This window comes from Pezoporus occidentalis, unplaced genomic scaffold, assembly GCF_034315485.1.
Source record: "Pezoporus occidentalis ecotype Australia unplaced genomic scaffold, CSIRO_AGI_Poc_V1 ctg72, whole genome shotgun sequence".
Classification (NCBI taxonomy): Eukaryota; Metazoa; Chordata; class Aves; order Psittaciformes; family Psittacidae; genus Pezoporus; species Pezoporus occidentalis.
The window spans coordinates 336,320-355,641 of record NW_026916072.1 but is presented as its reverse complement, the minus strand read 5'-3'; the positions used below and the strand labels follow the sequence as shown (position 1 = coordinate 355,641).

The following is a 19,322-nucleotide window of genomic DNA, read 5'->3' as shown; positions in this document are numbered from 1 at the left end:
ATGTAAGTATTTGATTACAGTCTATAGATTCCTCTTTTTCACTCCAGCAGCCCCAGGAGAAAGAGTTATGTCAACTATCTTATATGGAGCCATGAATATGTTCTTTTTCATTATATTTAATGGGGTAATTTGAACGTTTGGCTTCAGGTGGGTGTTAGAAATCCTATAGCACTTTTCAAAACAAGTGAAAGACAACCTCAGTAACCTGACTAATGCTTCTGCTGTCCAAATGTCATCCAGCAGCCAAGGCAGTGGGGAGGCTCTTACTTCACTGCAATGCTTAAGGAAGAAAAAAGTCAATTTACCCTCAGGGTTGGTGTTCTGAACTCCAACACATCTGAAACACACACGTCTGCCTCCCACCATCCACCTGCAGAAGGAAGCTCCAGAGAATTAAAGATATTAAATTAAACTGATGTAGTTTAGTTCCTCTCTTATCCCAATTCCTCATGCCTAGGTTGTACTTTATACATGCTGGGGCAGGCCTGGACAGCTTATGCCAAAGCTGCATTTATTCTGTCCCTTCCATGTCAAAGCTATAAGGAGAAAGAAAGGCAGGAGGAATGCAAACAGAGGGAGAAGGGTGGTTCAAGCTTTTATGTTTTCTGTAGGGCATTCTGTGCTGTAAAGCTGTGTCAGGGAAACGCAGATGAAAGAGGTAGATGGCAGAGATGGGCTTTATTCTTCTGCATTTCCCCTTCCATCTTTCTGTCTGTTTTGTATGGCTCTTTATCATACCTCTTTGTTTCCAAAGCTCACTCTCTACTTTCAATGACAGCTCAAAGAATGGAAGTCAATGCAGCATAAAAATTCACCTGCATTAGGGCAACTGGTGATCATGACCACGCTTTAGCCATACTGACAACTTTTCACATCCCTTCCCTTCAGCCTAGTGACCACGAACCTCCAGTTAAGCTGGTTTTTGGCACTGTGGTGATGTCCTAAACCATTAACTCTTGTATTTTGTTCCACAGCAACAAGTCAGCCGGTTTCATGCAGCTCACACTTGTGTCCCCAGCTGCCTTATTTATTAAAATGCTTCTAAAATACCCCAAATATTTCTACTTTTCCCCTGTTGGAAGCAGTCATGGCAGGCTCAGGGGTGTGTGATGCAATTGCAGGCTTGAGGAAGGGTGGCCCATGGCACTGCGAGTGGGAAGGGAGGTGTCTCTGAGTCAGTCTCTCTGTTAATGCTTGTTGTCCATGCGGCAGGAAATCTTGAGGACATCTGCTGCAGGAAATCCCATTCCTCCTCCCCTGGTACCAGTTATCTCAGCCACCTCACTTGGCACGGGTAGCTCATGTGCCGATGGCAGCCTGCGGGATGGCTTGGACATGCTGAGTCTGTGGGTGATGGCTTCCTTGTAGGCTAGTGAGAAGGGCAGAAGGTGGTTACTGTCATGGTGGAATCCAATTCCTAGCAGGAAAAGCCTATGGATTTGGATTCTTTTATTTATTTGCTTGGATTCTATTATTTATGGTAATGCTTCCTTCAGACACAACCAACCTCACACAGTCTGGTTTAACACCGGCTGTGTGCTGCCGAAATGGCTATCAATAACCTGCACTGAACTCACCTCATTTATTCACCAAGTCACTTAAGATCCGATTGTCTTCTTGCTGAGGTTTCTTGTAGCTTTAAAAGCCGTGATTTGAGACAGTTTGAGGTTTAATTTAACAGGACGATGCCTTGTGCAGTGAGGGAGCTGCAGGGGCCGGATCTGCCCCACGCCGGACGCAGCCGGTTCCGGCCGGTTCTGCACTCCCCACACCACAGGAGCCGGTGAGGAGAGCTGTGGTGCCTCTGGAAACGCGTTCAACAAAGGGCAAATGGCTGCTTAGGCTGTGAGGGAAAACCAATGTGAGCATATCCCGGCCACGGCAGGAGGAGGAGGAGTGCTCCTGGTGCTGGAGCAGAGGTTGCTATGCAGCCTGTGGAGAGACCAAGGCGGGGAGATGGCTGCCCCTGAAGGATATTGCAGCCTGCACAGAGCACCCTGACAGGAACTGTGGCTCATGGAGAGGATCCATGCTGCAGCAGGGAGAAAGTGTGAGGAGGAGGAGGAAGGAGCAGCAGAGAGGAGCTGTAATGGACTGACCACAGCCCCCATTCCTCATCCCGGGGTAAGGGGGCAGAGGAGTCAGGAATGGAGCAGTGGAGTTGAGCCTAGGAGAAAGCGATGGGATGAGGTGAGAGGAAAACGCTGTATGGAGAGAAACAAATATAAATTAAAAAAAGTTATTCTAATTAGCAATAAGTTAGATTTTTCTCAAGTCAAGTGTGTTTTGCCCATGAGGGTAATCGCTAACCCTCTATCTGTACCCATGTAGTGTGTCCTTTACTCAGTTAATGAATAAGAGCTGTTTGCGTGGTGACATTTCCTCATGTGGACCAATTTGCAGGCATACTTTTACGTCTGTTTTCTTGCTAATTTGCCTGCAGATCTTAGCTCATTTTGAAAGACAAGTTTATTTGTGGGTGGGTTGTGAACAGTTCCCAGCTAAATCTATGTACAGTTTTCTGTGTGAAAATCTGCAGTGGGCTTTTTGCTAACAGCAGAAGAAATAGAAGAATATAAAGAAATAAAATAAAAAGAATTAAAGAATAAAAGAAATAGAAGGCAGGTGAAGCTGGAGATGTCTCTCTGCTCTTCAGCTTGGCTCATGAAAGAAGATAGGAAATTGTACATGTGATATTCCTGTAGTTCTGGTGCTGGACCATCTTAAATCACAGTGCTAATGTCTTCTTCAGCTGAGCTTCTTATGATGACACTTTAAGTATTGAGAAACAGTGCAGAGTTGCATGAAACAAACCAAAATGACTGTTCCTCTGGCAATTGCCTATCCATCTCTGAGGAAAAAGGTTTGAAACTTCATTAAGAAATTATTTACATGGGGGAATTGTTAGCTATCATCTTTTCTTGCCTCTTCTTGGTAATACATCATCTGCATAGATTTGTTCTTGCAGTTAAACAACTCAGAGGCACGGCCAGAATATGCATTACTGCTTTTGCTTGCACCATATCTTCAAAATCCAGTACGTCGTCTGTCCTAAAACATCAGGAGAAACACTTGCTGCTAATACACCTGGATTTGTGCTGCAGCAATAATTAGCAACCTGTCACTATCAGAGTGTGATCAGCAAACACTCTGATGTCAGGCAAGTTATGGTATGTTTACCTGTACACATGTTAAAGTACTGACTGCAGTGCAAAGGAACCAGTTGGACTGCATTGAAGCAACATCTCCCCCTTAATCCAGTCAGAGGTTATGTACTGAAAAATCTGGTTCAGCCTCTGAGTGGGGGATGGATGCAGAGCTAGCTGGAGCAGATCTCTGATGAGAGAGGGTCTGTTTAGTGCTTTAGTTGTGATGAAGTAGAGCAGCCACTTGTACCAGTCAGGCTTCTTTAGCAGAGCGAAAGGTTATTGTTCCTACTAGGCAACACAAACTACCATCAGTCTGGGGCTGCTTTGCACTCTATTTAAGAAAATAAGCAAACAAAGCTTGAATAAACAAGCAAAGTAAAGCCCCTCTTGCATGCCTAGTGTCTTTTTGGTTAGTATCCAATTGTTGCTGCAGCTAGCTAGGTTGAGTTCTTCTGAGATCACTGGTGGATGCAACTACAAGTGCAGTCAAAGTTATCCTTAGAACAGAGAGCATTAGAGAAAAGGAAGAAGGGCTAACAGCCTTCAAAGTGACACACTGAACTCTCCAGCCGCTGGTTCTTGCTATGCAAGTTTTACCAGTGAAACCCACCTCGTGAAATCAGTGGTGTTTGGATCTCTCTGTGCTGGGTCTGGAGGCAGACAGCTTGTCTGCTCTGGTGGAAAGGCAAGCACCATCATCCATTAGGCTTAATGATAAGAACTTGTTTGCTGTACTCATTTTATGAGTAGAAATGTTATGGGATGGTCAGAGCTAGCAGTGAGCTAGGCAAAACAAAGGCATCCATCACAGGTAAATGTTTGTTAGCCTCTGGAGTGATACAGGAGAGATTGATTTGATCGGTGTGATGCCCCTCTGACCCTCTCAGCTGAATGTCCAGATCTCCATTTACACATAGGTCAACTGTCAGAGCCCTTCTCTGCAAGTGCCAAGTTTATCCCCCGAGGTCCGTAGTAAGAGGTTATAGCTTCTCTACCAACATGCCCCCAAGCTAAGCAAATAGTGCCAGCACTTGTCTGCATTTGTATACCAGCCCCAGGGAAGATAAATGGCTTATTGAGCTCATACTGAAGGTCAGTGGGTCAAATACTGAGTAGCGTCTGTCTTGCAATCTGTGCCTAAATTATAGGAAACATTTATGTGTGTGCTTAAATCCAACCCCAAACACTAAGGAGCTTAAGAGCACCTTTACACTGAGCACATTCCTGAGTATTTGCACCAATAGGAAAAAAAAAAACCAACCCCAAACCAAGCATTGAAAACACAGTATCCAAAATGTGTTCATGTCTTGGTTTTTTTATAGGAAGTTAGCTGAGCCTCTGTGATACTTCTAGCCAAATGAGCTGTGAGTAAGGGATACAGCTTACCTGGGGCCAAATCCTGCCTCCCGTTAGTCAGGAGTCTCTCTTCTGTAGTCTTGGGTTTATTTTTTCGACTAAGTAGGGAATACAATATTCATCCAGAGGTTCTTATGTGGTGTTTATACCTTTTTAAAATAAACCCCTCCCTCACCTTTTTTGATATAGTCCATTTAAAGCAGTTGTACACAGAAAAATGGGTGGAATAAAATCCTGGCATCAATTAAGATCTTACGTTCTAACCCATAAAAACGAGGTGAGGTATCTGAGCTGGAATGCAGAATCTGGAGAAAGCAGTAAGGTAGTTTCCGGTGCTATTTTTGTATTTCCTGAGGCTTGTGTCATTATGTGCTGCCTTATTACTATTCTCCTATATAAGATATGAAAATAACAGAGGGAAATTGCTTTTCCATTCGATTTCCTGAAGTCTAAAACACACCATTATTTCATCTTGCATTCAGATATCTCTGATATTTAAATGCTGAAGATCCATATTAGTTGGATGCTTCACAATGTATATCCATGTTCCTGAGAGTTTGGTTTATGCTTAGATTTCCTTTGAAATATTTCACTCCTTTCTCCTTCTTCGTTGTTTCTCTTGTTTATTCCAGTTAAAAGTATCTTTCTTTCTGCAACTGGCATGTGTAGTTTTTATTATGTTGTCGTATTTTTCATCCCTGAATGCTGAATCTTGCTGAGCTTAGTCACATTGGTCAGGTGGTGAAGCCCAGTGTGCTAGGGCAGGAGCAAACCTACTCTCTTTTTCCAAGTGGTTTGGCTACACTGTAATGTGTGAAACTGTTGAGAGCAGTAACATAGTAGCTCTTAAAAATTCTTGATTTGATTGAGTGTAGTAGCACAACCATTTTGGGCTTGTTTTGGGTCATTTTTTTAAGGCCAAATGCCTAACTATAGTCACAATTAGTTCCTACAGTTATTATTAGGTCTCGGTATTCTTACTGATACACTGTGGATGTTTTCTTTGCATTTTGACAGGTATACAACATGTTTCAACATCAAAGTCTTGGAATTAAAGTCAGCATTCGAGTGACCAAACTAGTGCTGCTTCGCAACCGTCCTGTAAGTTCTAACTCATCTTTACCCTGCAGCTGTGGTTGGACTGTTGTAGTCACACAGGCAGAGCAGAATCCCTGTCTGGGGTGGGGAGTGGGGCATGTCTGGCTACATGATCACCAACTATGAGTAGTGTCTGCTGCGTTTTACCACGTGCTGTTAAAGGTGGGATGTGTGGGGGGCTGTGGAAGTGAAAGCAGCTTCTTATACAGCACTACATTCAAAAGTCTCTTAAGTCTGGCTTTTGTATATGTATGATATGAAAGCCATATCACAGAATGCCAGGTTGGAAGGGACCTCAAGGATCATCTGGTCCAACCATTCTAGTCCCTAGCTCACTTGCTCAGATGAAGCTGTTTTTGAACTTTTTGGTCTATCACATCTGTATTTTTAAGCCTCTGATTTTTCATTGGAGGTCTAATGCTTTATGTAAAGAATGTGACTGATATTTATTCTTTTGTATCTCTTATTTTTCCCAAAAGGCAAAATTGTCCATTGGTCATCATGGAGAGAGGTCTCTGGAGAGCTTTTGTCAATGGCAAAATGAAGAATATGGTGGGGCAAAATACCTTGGTAACAACCAGGTTCCTGGCGCAAGGGATGACACCCCTCCTGTGGATGCTGCTGTTTTTGTAACCAGGTATAGTGAGGTTTGGTTAATCAGTTTACTTCAACCACTAATGGCCTATAGTCAGTGATGGGTTTATCTAGTCTAGCAGTAATCTAAGAAAAAGATCTGTTGATGATGATACATGTGCTACCTATATGCTGTGCAGATGGCTCAGATGAAAGTGGTTTGTCTTCTTTCTGTGATACTTCACAAGGTTGTGCAAAAGCACCTTTCCTCTTGAGCCGCAGTGTTGTTATAGTCATTGTCAGGATACTGTAGCACAGCTGTTACTGTTTTCTCACACCAGCTGGTATAAGTTGGAAAAAAGTTGAGGTTTTGGAGCATAAACCCTTCTTCCTAAAAGAAAGAAGCTGTGTAATTGAGAACCAGTTGAGAACACGTGCTCTGTGTGTAATTAGGTATGAAACAACTGAACAGCCTGAGAGGAGCAGACAGTGTATCAGTAGTGGGGATGTCACTAGTGCTGTACATGCTAGAAAAACACGACTGCCTCCCCAGTTCTTCCCCAGATTGAGACAGGAAATGTCTGTACTGCAGTTTAATATCATTTACCACTTTCACCTTTTTTTCTCTGCCAACAGTGTAGGTAGGAATACATGTTTTTGCATAAACTGCCATTGTGATTGCAATAATCCCCTGGGTTAAAAGTCACATTGCAAACTATCCATGGGATTTTGGTGTATGTTCAGTAAAATAGCTGGTGAGCAGGGCATGGGGCCTGCAAAGTTCCTAAAGAATGCACCTTCACAGACATGAGTGCAGCTCCCACAAATCCATGTCTCTCCTCTGTATTCAGTGTAGTCCAACCAAGCACTTAAGCAGATACTTAACATTTTAGACAGGGTGAATAGTTCCTTTGAAGTCAATGGGCTGCACATCCTGGTTATAGTTAAGCATATACTTCACTGGACCAGAGCCTAAAAAAATAACTAACATTTTTGCTAAACTCATCTCGGCATCCAGTTGTCCCACATGACAAGCCAGGCATACAGAATCTCTTCTGATGTGCTCAAAGCACATCGTGGAGGAATAAGCAGAGCACTTCATCTGTGCAGTCTCTCTGCAGCTTATGAAATTGAATGTATAATGAGTTGGACTTGGGCTTCTGAAAGAATTGTAGAAAGACTTTGTAGGAAGAATTGTTCAATAGATTTTCAGGGGTTTGCAGCCAGAATACCTGGAGAAGTACAGGATTGGTTGGGCTAGAAACTAAGTTCAGATTGTGTGAGAAAGTTCAGTCTAGGGAGCACATTGCTGTGCATTAGAACAGGATTTTTCCTGTTTGATAGGCCATCAGTGTGTACTTGTGGTCTTTTTCCTTCCTTCTTGCTATGTCTTGTGATCCTTAACCCATCTTGCTTCTGCTGCATAGAGGATACAGTGTTGCTTGGAAGACTTCTGGCCCAGCAGCCTGATTCCTGTGTCAGGGAAATGAGGCTTTCTACTCTTGGCGTTGGAAGTGCGTGTATGTGTGTGTGTGTGTCCCTGGACCCTCCCCAGACTGTCCAGATGGACCACTGGTAGAGGATGTGGGAGCAACAACATGTCCAGCACAAGCAATTGGGCCAGAAAAAGCAGAAGCTGAATTTTCAGCAGCTGCAGCTGCTTTAGGACTAGAAACAGATTACGTAGGGTCAACCTCTGAAGAAATCCCTGTGGTTCCAATCTGGCTGTGCTCATCTGAAACACCAAGGCGCACTTGTCTTTTGAAACTTCACCTCTAGCTGATGTTCCCCATGTACTCATCTGTATGCAGAAGGAGATTATCTAGATGGTAAATATCTCTCCTGTGGGACTTTGATAGTATCCCCTATCAAGTTCCAGGAAAAAGGCAAACTATGTGAAATAAGATGTACCATTGTCCAGTTCAGTAAATAAATGAGACAGTGAGAATAATCTGTTATAGCCCTGAAGGTCTGAGTATAGTGTTATATATGTAATCTGCCTTTTCTTGTTCAAATTCTGGTTTTGAACTTGCAGAAATTCAAATCTCTTGTCATGTGTGGATAATGTACTTCATATTTTAATGGGCAGCTGACCAGAATAACTTCTCTTTGTGGGATCTGTATCTTCAGTGATCTTAGAAGTATGTCTCATTGGAAACATATTCCCCCTCTTGATCTGTCTTTTGCATTCCCTAGGAAATCTTCAGACACACTGATGTTCTCCCCACCTCCTGGCTGTAGGTTCTTGGGCCACTTACCAGACTAGTGATATGTAATAGCAGAGAGAAGAGTGACATAACCCTGACAGGAACAGCACTTAGAGCTGTCATTAAGCAAAGACATGGGTTTATTTTCCTGACATAGTGGTGTAGCTTTTCCATTTGCAGCCTGCTCCTCCCTTCCACATTTCTCCAGCCTTTTGCCTTCCCATTAAATGGGCAAATGAAGCAATTCAACGTGCATTGAGAAAACTGGGTGCAGAGTGCTACTAAATGTATATATGGACGTGGAAAGTTTTCTTTGGCAGCTGTACCAATTTCCTCTGTCCTTTAGCTTTATGACCCTGCAGGGTGAAACTGGTCAAAAGATGTCATTTGAAGGATGCTGGGAAGGGGCTGCTAAACAGAATGCTTCTTATTCATGTTGCACAGTTCAGCTACTGTCTTTCTTTCTTGCAGGAAGGACTTGAATTGCAGAATTTAGCTTAGCACAGTTAGGTATTTTTTTCCAGTTTGTGTGAGCCAGATGGAAGAGTGACTGTAGGAGGAGTTCTGAGCTCTTCTTTTCTGGCCATTTTTATTGAGCAAAACAACTGACTTGTTGTCATCATTTTAGAAGAATTGTTGAAGTCTGCTAATGGAAACTGTCTGCAGTTATCTACAAGTGATAGTGACTGAGATTTTCACAGGTCCCTAGAAGGTGAGAATACATGTCCTGCTTGATTCAGTCAGGGGCTAAAAGTGGAGAGTAAGATTGCTTCACAGCTGCAGTGTGTGATTTCAATATATTGTCTGAGACTGAATATGGTAAGGTCAGATCTTGGATTTGAACTTAAGCTTCTGGAGTAAGAGTTTTACTCCAACATAGCTCTATAAAAGATTCTCATAACAAAAGGATGTCTCTGTGATAAGAGACATTGCACATGCAATTAAGGTATCTTTTTTATAACTTTGGAGTGTCATTATAGTATCATTCATGTCAAGTTCTTGTGTAAAAAATATACATGGAGTGAAGCTCAAAAACACACCAGGGACAGACCTGTGATTGATACCTTTTTAAAAGCAGAGCAGTTTCAGTGCCATGATGGGGCCATCTTACCTCACTGGTGTGATTGATCCACAGGTGAGGTAGATCTTTCTTAAAGTGTTTTCTCCCCTCTGACTGCTCTGATTGAAGGGTCTGTGGAATTTCAGTATATAGGTTTTGTGAGGGAGTGGCTGCTTGCCTTTGGAAGAAGTCTGTGACTCATCAAGCTCATTTGGGACTAAAGGTTTGGATGTGCTTTTCTGTTTGGCTAAAGAGTTTTGGGGTAAAATGTTTACAGTAGGTCTGGAGGATTTAAAGTTTAGGATTTTGGTACTTTGAATAGAAGGATGGTGTCTCTTGAACTTGTGTTTATGATAGTTTAAAGAACAGGCAGAGGAGGTTTCATACTTGGAGGCCTGCATACAGTGAATTGAACAGATCTAGTCATTTCTTGCTGATCTGTTTCAAGTCCTTCGCTGGCCAGACAGAATCACAGCACTCTCTTACAGACAAGGAGTGTTCTGCCTCTCTAGGAGAGTCTGCAAGTTTGCTGGATCATTTACAAGACCCCTCATTTTATGGCATGGTGGTAATTTCTGTAGGGAGCTGCCTGAAAGTATCAGACACCTTTCAGTGTACAACAGAGTGCAGGAGCAAAATTGCTGTGCTTTATTTGCAGAGCTGGCCAGCCCTTGCAAAGAGATGCTTTTCTAGCAATGGCCTCCTGCCATCTACTAATAGTTCAGCTATCTGTTGTCACAAGAAAAGCATCTGTTTGATTTACCAGTTTATATAACATAATAAGTCCTTAAATAAACCTCTGTCAAGTTGGCTCTGGGAACTCAAGCAGGCGTGTTTGTGCCAGCTCCGTCAGGAGACTGTCATTAGTCTTCTCTGGAAAGGCTGGAATGCCAAGGTGTCGAGACACAGTCAGGCTGTGGTGAAAAATGAAAGCTGGGGCTGGTGTGTGGTCGTAGCTTCCGATTCTGTTTTGTTCCCATCTGATTTTTTAACACTTCAGTGGTTGTTACGGTTTTTCTACATTTAAGCATGGTTGGTTTTCAATGTCTGCTTAACAAAAGCTGGTAGAAGCTGTTGTTTCTCTTCTTCCAAGCCCTTGACAACTTGATTTGTGACTTTCAAAGGACTTTAGTGTGAAGGGTTTGGGTTCATCATCAGCAGTCCTGGGCCTTAAGTCCCTTTTCCTATAATCCTAGATTTCATATTTTTCTTCACAAAGAAGTATTTTTAATCTTTCCCTATTTTTATCTTTCTCCAAGTGTTTTCTTTTTCTAAGTATTTATCTTTCTCTAACTATTTTTAATCTTCTCCCTGCCAAACTCTTAAACTCAGACTCCCACTGGGCACTCAGGCATTTCAAATGTCACACTCCAAATGTACTAATATGATTCTCTCAGTAGCCTCCCTGCAGGGTGAGGAAAGCCATAATGATAGAGATTATGGTTCCTCAGCTTCCCTTGGGAACTCCTGAAATGTTTTAGCACATGCTTTTCTCCAGCTTCTCTTTGTAGCAGATCACATTGCAAAGCAGGTCTGGTGAAGATAGCTCCTAAAAGTTTGGGTTGAAGTGCTTATTGAAATGTATTCAAACCATTAGTTTAGTTGTAAAATACTTTTTCTCCCACACTTGTTCTTCTGTCATGGGGAATCTTATTTACATCTTCTCATGTGAAGTATCATTGCTCAGATGGTGAACTTCAAGGCTTTTTATTCTTTCTGTGTAATACAGTTCCATGGATCCCTGGTTGATTTGTGGGTGTCAAGGGCACAGGTAGTACCTCCTGTCTTGATGAGATGTGGGGGAGTAACAGAGACCAAATGAAGTCACAGGTAGTACCTCCTGTCTTGATGAGATGTGGGGGAGTAACAGAGACCAAATGAAGTCTCTTGAACCTCTCTGTGTTGGGTTCAAAGCATAAAATGGCAAATTGGACTGTAATGAGTGTAGCTGAAGCCAATTCACCTGGCTGTTACCTGGCAAATCTTGAAGTTCTCTTCCTTTGTCCTTGTCAACATCAGTCTTCTCTATTAGATCCTGCTCCTTTCTTGTCCTTTACTATACTAGTGTAAGAAGAAAAAAACCTGAAGAATTAAGAATTTCTGGCTGTACGTATTCAGTTCTGTGTCTCCAGGAAGCGCCCCAACACATCTCCTCCTCCCACTTTTAATGGCGCTGTTACGTCACAGAGTGCCTGCTCCTTTTTGTTACAGTTCTCTTGTGAAAATAAGAGGTTCAGTTTTAATCCAGTTGCAGAAGTCTGACATCACAGAGTGAGGCTCTTTTACATGCTGAGGTCTGTTAAACTGGACTGTAGTATATGAAGCTGATTCACATAATTGCTGTAATCTCGCAGTAGCAATCAGTGCTATCTGTGTTGTCATCGTGTAGCCTGCACAGCAGTTGTAAAAAAAAACCCTCAAACCTCAACACCCATGATATGTGAGTCATGCATCACTGCTTTTCCCTAGCCTCAAGTCTGGAGGCACAGGATACATTTCACTTCTGTTCTGTTTTTCTTTCTAGGACAGATTTCTGCGTACACAAAGACGAGCCTTGTGACACTGTGGGTAAGTCAAAGAAGTAGGGCAGAGTGTTTTGATAGCCAACACCATGCTAAGAGGAACTTTCTGGGCTTGGTTTGCTGTAAAGTTGCTTTTGCTGTTCTGTATATCTCTGTGATACCAATAGGGATTAGTTGAGCAGGGTATGAATTATAAATAAAATGTTGATTAAATATTAACCCCTTGTAAGCACTGGAGGCCTCTGAGTTCAGGAAATGATCTGAAATATTCCTGCTTTGAAGTGGATGTAGAATTAGATAAACTGGAGATTAAGAAACTGTCTTTTGGTGTGTCTGTACAATGCTACTTTCAGTACTCTCTCACCTAAAAGAAGAACTTGCCAATTAATGAATGTATTTCCCATTGTAAGAACCTGTGTAACACTCCCAGATCAAACTGGCACTCAGACACCAGAGAAGAATACCTCATTGTAGGAAAGCCAAGTTAAATCTTGTGTTCTGCCTCCTACTTCTACTTCCTAACTGCCTTTAATCTTATCCAAACCCTGGATACACAGGGTCCTTACATCCCACACGTTAAATAATTTATTTATTTATGTAGCTTAGGTAGCAGTAACCTTCACTGTACCTGTCCTCCTGGTATCTTTAAGTAGCTACGGTGTTTGGAGGCACAACTCAACATCCTCTCCATGATGATTGTGTGACTTTTTTTAGGCTTGCCTCTAAGTCAAGTGGCCCCTTATCCTACATCCTATGTAAACTTGGACTGGATCCTGATTTTCAGCTGATCTTATAGTCCAGTGTTCAGAGAAACACAGATCTAGAGTTTGCTTTGCTTTACCACCCAATAGTGGGTGATGAAGAACACGGGGGGAAATGCCTTCAGCAGGAGCTCTGGAAGTACCTACAGAAGCCTCAACCCAGAAGGCAGGTCCTTCCCCTTCTGTGTTGTGGCGATTGATCAGGTAAAAGGAGGAAATACAGAGCTGAAAAACACATTTTCTTTTCAAACATGGGCAAGGACTGGCCTCTATGTCCAAGGTCTTTTTTTCCAGTCAGAATCTCTCACAATCATTTATTCTGTGCCCAAGGGAAAACACCCTTCCCCTGAGAAGGGTTTTTATACCATGTACCTGCATCTGGACATGGCTGTGGTAAGATGCAATAAAGTAACAAAAAGAAAGAAGCTGATGGCAGACACATGCTGACTAAGGTCAGAGCTCTTTCCATTTGTAAAGACGGTATTGTTGAAGATCTCTATTCAGGGAATTATATTGCCATAGACAGCATGACTAAGGAAATATTTTTATAACTTCTTTTCTGTTCTTACAATACCCAAGTACTTTCTTGTGCTGCAACTTGCTGCAGGCTGTGGCTGCAGTGGAGAAAGCGGAAGATCAGAGCAACAAAGATTAAACTCATTTGTGACTCTTTTCAGCGTAGTTTTTCCAAGATATTTAAAGGTGGATGCTCCTGGGACAAAACCAGCCTGGCCTCTTTGCTGTCTTCAGTCCTGCTTTTCCTTCCTTCCTTCCTTCCTTCTCCCTGACAGTTTTATTATGTAGCAGCAAAGCAACAGTGTCTTCACTTACGCGTTTTCTATGCCCCACTGTTTCTGTTGTCTGAACCCAGAGATGGTGTGCTGTCTCTGTTGTTGCCAGGTTCCTAGTCCTAATTCTAGCTCCCAAGATAGTCCACTCCAAAACAGCAATGTTACCCGTGAAAGCAAGAAGCTAGCAGAGTGGAATCATATTTGGTCTTTCAGTAATGCTGAGGGTATAACACTCCCCAAAGTTCTTTAGAACAGCAACTTGCTTTCATTTCTTGCCTTATGCTTCACTTCTATATATTAAGAACATGACCTCAGCAGATGCACATGTGGTTTTGTACCTGCTTATGGATGAAATTGGCCATTGCAATGTGGTATGCTGCAATCCTGTAAAGGAAGAAACATCTTTCTGGTGAGCAGGCATTCCCCTAAACTAGGAGACTGAGGCTACTTCTCTATATAAGGGAGAGGATCTGGCCTCTAGACTCCTGATTTCTATTCCCAGTTCTGGCATTGACTCATTGTGTGACATTTGGCAAGTCACATTCTGAATGCTTCTGTCTACCTCCATGAAATGAGGATTTTGAGTGCAAAGCTACAGGAGATTGCATGGCTTAAGAACTTCTCACCTAAAGCAGCATGATGTCCTTGATTATACGATGCAATACAAGCCCAGAATCTAATGTTTCTTAGTCATGTTCAGGAGACTACAAAGAATCTATTAGACAATGTGTACTGAAATCAGAGGACTCAGAGAGCTGCAGGTAACGGGTGTTTTAGTGACAGTTCCTTGATCTTCTTTGTGAGAAATATGGAAGCAAAACTTTCCCTGATGGAAGTATGGAGGCCCAGTGTTGTTCGGAAGTGGGATTATGAAGTTTAAATGGCCTATAAGAGGTGTTCGTTTGTGCTTAGAAAGATCCATATTGAAAAACCTGTCTGGAATCTTTGCCTGCCATGCAGACACCGAGAGAAAACAGCAGCAGGAGGTTTGTATTTGTATTCTGGCAGGAGCCCCTCACTGAAACCAGTTGCTCTGGGGACTTGGTTCAAATTTTCTTGGCCCAGCTGCCAAAGTAGTGTGGAAGGTTACATAATGGCTGAAACAAGCTCAAAAATGGTGAAAATATGTAGGTATGTCTTTGTGGGGTGAGACCCCACTGCCTGCATCAAGAAACAGGACCATGTTTGTTTAAGAAATAGTTTGTTAATGCTCATTGCTCCATTTGGTTGTGTGAGTTAGCTTTGAGAAGGAATGAATTCCAAAAGAGGTGGATGGAAGGAAAACAACATGACTGTGTGCAATAGATTTACAACAATTATGCTTCCACAGCCTCTGTTGTGGGACCCCTGATACTCTCTGCGACTCGAGCAGGAAAGGTTGGCTTTGTGCAATGCAGGCTTGTCACACAGCACTCAAAAAGCTTGCAGTGTGCTGCTGCTTCAGACTCATCTCTCGTGATGTGACTCTAACCAGATCTGCCGTTTCCTGCAGAAAAATCTTTGTTCCAATTGAGCTGCCTCTAAGCCAGCCAAATTGAGAGTTTAATGTCTAGCTATTAATATCGGGCTGCAGCTTGGAGCCTTGCACGTTGTCAGGATCCAACCTTTCTGTGACATAAGCAGATTGAGAATGCCCCTTTCGTTCAGTATTTCCACTGCTAGTGCCAAATAAGCAGCTTTACGGTTAGTTAGGAATGATCCTGCATATTTCAAGGCAAAGCTTGGCCTTGATTCCTCAGTGTACATGTTACCCCAGATCCAAGCTGAAGCTTCCCTGTATTCAGCTAATAATAAAAGTGGGGGCAGTGTGGAACTGGGAAATGGAAAATGAGAATGTGTCTTAAATATCCTTAAATTGCCCTGGTTAAAAATGTCTTTACCTCTGCTGCAGTCACATGTGCTTTTCTGTGGCTTGACGCTGGGGAAAAGAAAGCAGAGTGTAGTGTGTATGCTGCAGATGGGCAGGTTTAATTGAAGGAATAGCTGCCTGGAGAAAACCAAGCATCAGAGCAGGGGTGATTGAGAAACAAGAGTTTTCCACACTGTTTCCACAAGTGAATCAATGTTTGTGTGAAAAACATTCCCATCTCCTGGCTGGCTTTAATTAAAGGTCTCAAAGGTAACTTCCAAAAGTCCTGAAGATTAGAAATTCTTCCAGAATTTGTCTTTTTTCCTGACTCTTCCCAAATCCAATATGTGAATGGGGAAATTGAGGTTTGGTTTTGCCTGTGCTGCTGACTGCAGAGATGGCATCCTGCTGCACCAATGTCTTCGTATCTTAGTCTCTCCCTTCCTTCCAAAGTGCAGTTAGAGAGCTATGGGTGAAAAGTGCTATGAGAGAGCTGCATGTTATGGTGCTATTTACCAACTTCCCTCCCTTTGTCGCTACACCCTGCTTTCTTCTTAGGATTTTATTGTATTAAAGTGTTTCAAAATGTGCCCAAACAACATTTGGTCCAGGTCTCCAAGTAGATTTCATCCTTTTTTAATTCCATGTAAAACACCTGAATAAGGCACTGCACATTCCTACCTTCTTGGCTGTTTGCTGCACAGTTGGGTGGCCTCTTGCCCACAGCCAAGCAACAGTTCTGGTCGTCCTGCTGGTACTGTGTGCTGTTCATCTAAATCTTCCTCCCAGTGTGATACTGATTCCAGTCCCCTGAGAGTGTCACAACAGAGAATTAATCCCTAAGGAAAGGGAAAGGACTAGCTGCTGTGCTGTGAGTGGAAAAGAAAAAGAGTTCTCACATTAAAAACATTTTCCGTAGTGGTTCGTGTTGAATGTTTCTGTATATTCCAGGGCGGGTTTTTAGTTGATGCCAGAATAAATAGAAATACCTGCTGCTTAAAACAATTCATTAGAGAAGCAGTGCCTGGCTTTAGCAAAAGGCTTGCTGGGGCTGTCCTTCAGACCAAAACCAAGCACACTTTAATGCATTAAAATGAGCATACTCTAGGTTAAAATGTCGCTTAAAGGAACACTGGCAGGTTGATTCAGAGTTTGTGAAAGGAAGAGACCTCCCAGCACTGCATTTTTCTGTCACTTGTGGCTCTGTAGGGCAATAGAGTGTCAGGCTGGCTTTATGAAACCAAAGGGAGCTGTGGTACAGTGCAGTGAAAGACTTTTTCCCCTTGTCTGTTGGTTGCTAGGGAATAAGTGCTCAGCTGCACAACCCAGACAGTGCAGGACTGTGCTATTGGGCATATTCATCACTACCATCTCAGGCCCCACCCTACACACAACAGCCTTCCAATTTCTTTTCACCAGCTAGCAATCTCTCCTCTTCCAAATTCCCACTGAAAAAACAGTGTGCCAAGTGAGTGTAACATAAGATTGCAGAACTTTTATTAGAAGCCCTGGGATGAGCACAGCCACTCGAGTAATGAGGAATTCCTGCTGCCGTAACCTTTCCTCTTCTTCATCTCCGTGTCCTGTGTGCGCTTCTCCTTGTTTCAGAGACATGGCTTCACATGTGCACAGCTGTTTACAGGCTCACAGCTAAAGACCAGAGGAAATTCTTGCTTATATCAGGCTCAGGGAGGATTTTGTTAGTGAGCAGGATCAGCATCCTAGTCGTGTTCTTGTATGTTGTCTGAGACATGCGACCCCTCTTTGGGCCTCTGTCAGAAACCTGGTAGAGGTTTTTCGTAGAGAGATTAGTTGGTTTGGGGTACCTGAGACATCTTTAGAAAGCCTGATACCCTGCAGATGGTCCTTTGCACTTTCTGAAAACCAGTTGACATGCCTAAAAAGCTATTTGAGTATTCAAAATCCCTGAAATACAAACCTTGCAAAGAAACAATAGTGTCTGAGAGCCAGAAAATGAAACCCAGTAGAAACCACAGTGAAGCTGACCCAGTCTGCTTTTGGAAATACAAGTCAAACAGAAAATACAAAGGGTATATATACACAATCTGTTCCCCTCCATCCATGTAAAAAATAAAGCTGGGCATGCCAGTTTTAACAGACTACATATTTATTGTTAAATGCATCAGCTCTCTTATTGATTTCTACAAAACCTTAAAGCGTGTGCAATGTAGTTGGTTGAACAAAGCGTTGATACTATTTCATAGAGATTTATTTTCTGTTTGTTGTTACAGAAATTGGAGCATTTGAATTTCATCTGCCCTTGGGTTGGTTTTGCAGCTCAGTAGCCGTGTTTAGGTTTGTCTTTATTCATTCCATATACAAAGGGCAGTGGTGGATTCTTGGTCTCCTTAGCTGAAAAATGAGTGTCTTTCTGGAAGAGACAGAGTAGCCAACTACAAAATACTGTCCTTAGTGTGGAGCTTAGCTCCTCCCTTTGCAAGGTCTTCTTGTAGAAAAGGGGTGAATGATCAGTCTGTTCTTTTATAGGAATTCATTAATCTGTGAGTGCTAGTGACTGAGTTTTCAGTTATCTCAACTTTTTTCTTCATCTTTTCTCTGTTTCATGTCTTGGGAGCAAGAATTAACTTGTGTACTTGAAATAAATGCAAGTGTTTAGTGGAGGAAGGGTCAGTGACAGATCTCCTGTACGTTTGTCATTGTTCCCTCTTCCCTGTGTTTCCAGTCCCCAGCTCTCAGTGTCACAGACCCTCAGTGGCTCTCACCATTAACCTTCTTTCCTTGCTTTTTTTGCCAAGGATTTATTTCTCTTTGATGGTATTTCAGAACTCTTAGAAGCTCTTGCTCAATTTTGCTCCTTCATCTTCCCTTTGTTCAGCTGTGCCTGGACACCAAGAGGCTGCTCTCCCTGGAGAGGCCTGGCTGGTCTGTCTTCCATCACACTAACCGCATGGCCTGGCCACTGAGCTCATGGAATTTCCCTACATTTACTACACTTTGTTCTTCATAAACCTCTAGCACTTCCTTAGTTGTTCTCCTCCATACATCATTCTCCTTTTGTAGCCCTAAAATGTGTTTTAAGCACTTCTGTTTTCCAACTATTTATCTGTCTGTCTGTCTGCTTAGTAAGCATCCATCCCACAAGATAAAACTATAGGCCTCACAGTGGTGGTATCTGTTTGAAGGTAGCATTTTCTCCGTGATTTGGAACTAAACACTGTCAGCAGGGAGGAATAACACATTTCCTGTTCTGTACCTGGCCTTTCATTTCCCCCATCATCAAACTGCTATTGGTAATTAATGTTCATAGGTATTCAAGCTGGCTGCTGAAAGACACACACAGTCTTTTTTGTCAACTAAGGCAGCATGTCCAAAATCATCTCATCAGCTTACCACCCTGCTGCCATTTGTTAGCATATCTTTGCTGATCTTAAATCTTGCTTGTCTTGTTGCTCACTCAAAACCTCACTCAAGCTTTTGTCTTCCTTATTGTGAGTTGCCCCAGAGTTGGTGCAGAATGTTTAAGCGTCTCTCAAAACTTTACCTTCTCCAAGGGTTTTTCTAATAGTCCGTGGTAATGTGTTTTGATAAATACAAGAGAAAACCTTTCTACAATGCTGTGGAAAGGAACTGTAATATTCCTTTACCAGGCAGCATATTTCTGAGTAAATATCCTTCAGGCCATCACATCATCGCTGTACAAGAAGGGCACTGATGACTACTTGAATGAAAGATATCTTCAGCAAACTTACTGGCTATAAAACTTGTCTTACGGTACTCTCCCATCAGGCACCTAAAGCTCCTAGCTTAATGTCAAATTGGTGTATAACTAAGCTTCTTTCTGTTGCCTTTATTAAAAGGAGTATGTCATGAGGGAAAATATTTGCCATGACTTTGTTGATATTTATTCTGATACACTGACTGTACTCTTTCATTTCAGCTCCATGTCATAACTCACTTTCTGTGCTAAATCACTG

The 19,322-nt window shown here is 42.5% G+C and overlaps 1 protein-coding gene across 2 annotated transcripts in view; it reads left to right on the top strand.

Annotated features, from left to right (window-relative positions):
• Positions 1–19,322, top strand: part of ADAMTS17 (ADAM metallopeptidase with thrombospondin type 1 motif 17) — a 171,896-nt gene that overhangs the window by 29,396 nt on the left and 123,178 nt on the right. For both annotated transcript variants that reach the window (XM_062642541.1, XM_062642542.1), the window contains exons 5-7: positions 5,523–5,606; positions 6,083–6,240; positions 11,968–12,011. In XM_062642541.1, coding sequence (XP_062498525.1) covers positions 5,523–5,606; positions 6,083–6,240; positions 11,968–12,011 — 286 coding nt within the window. The remainder of the gene's footprint in view (positions 1–5,522; positions 5,607–6,082; positions 6,241–11,967; positions 12,012–19,322) is intronic.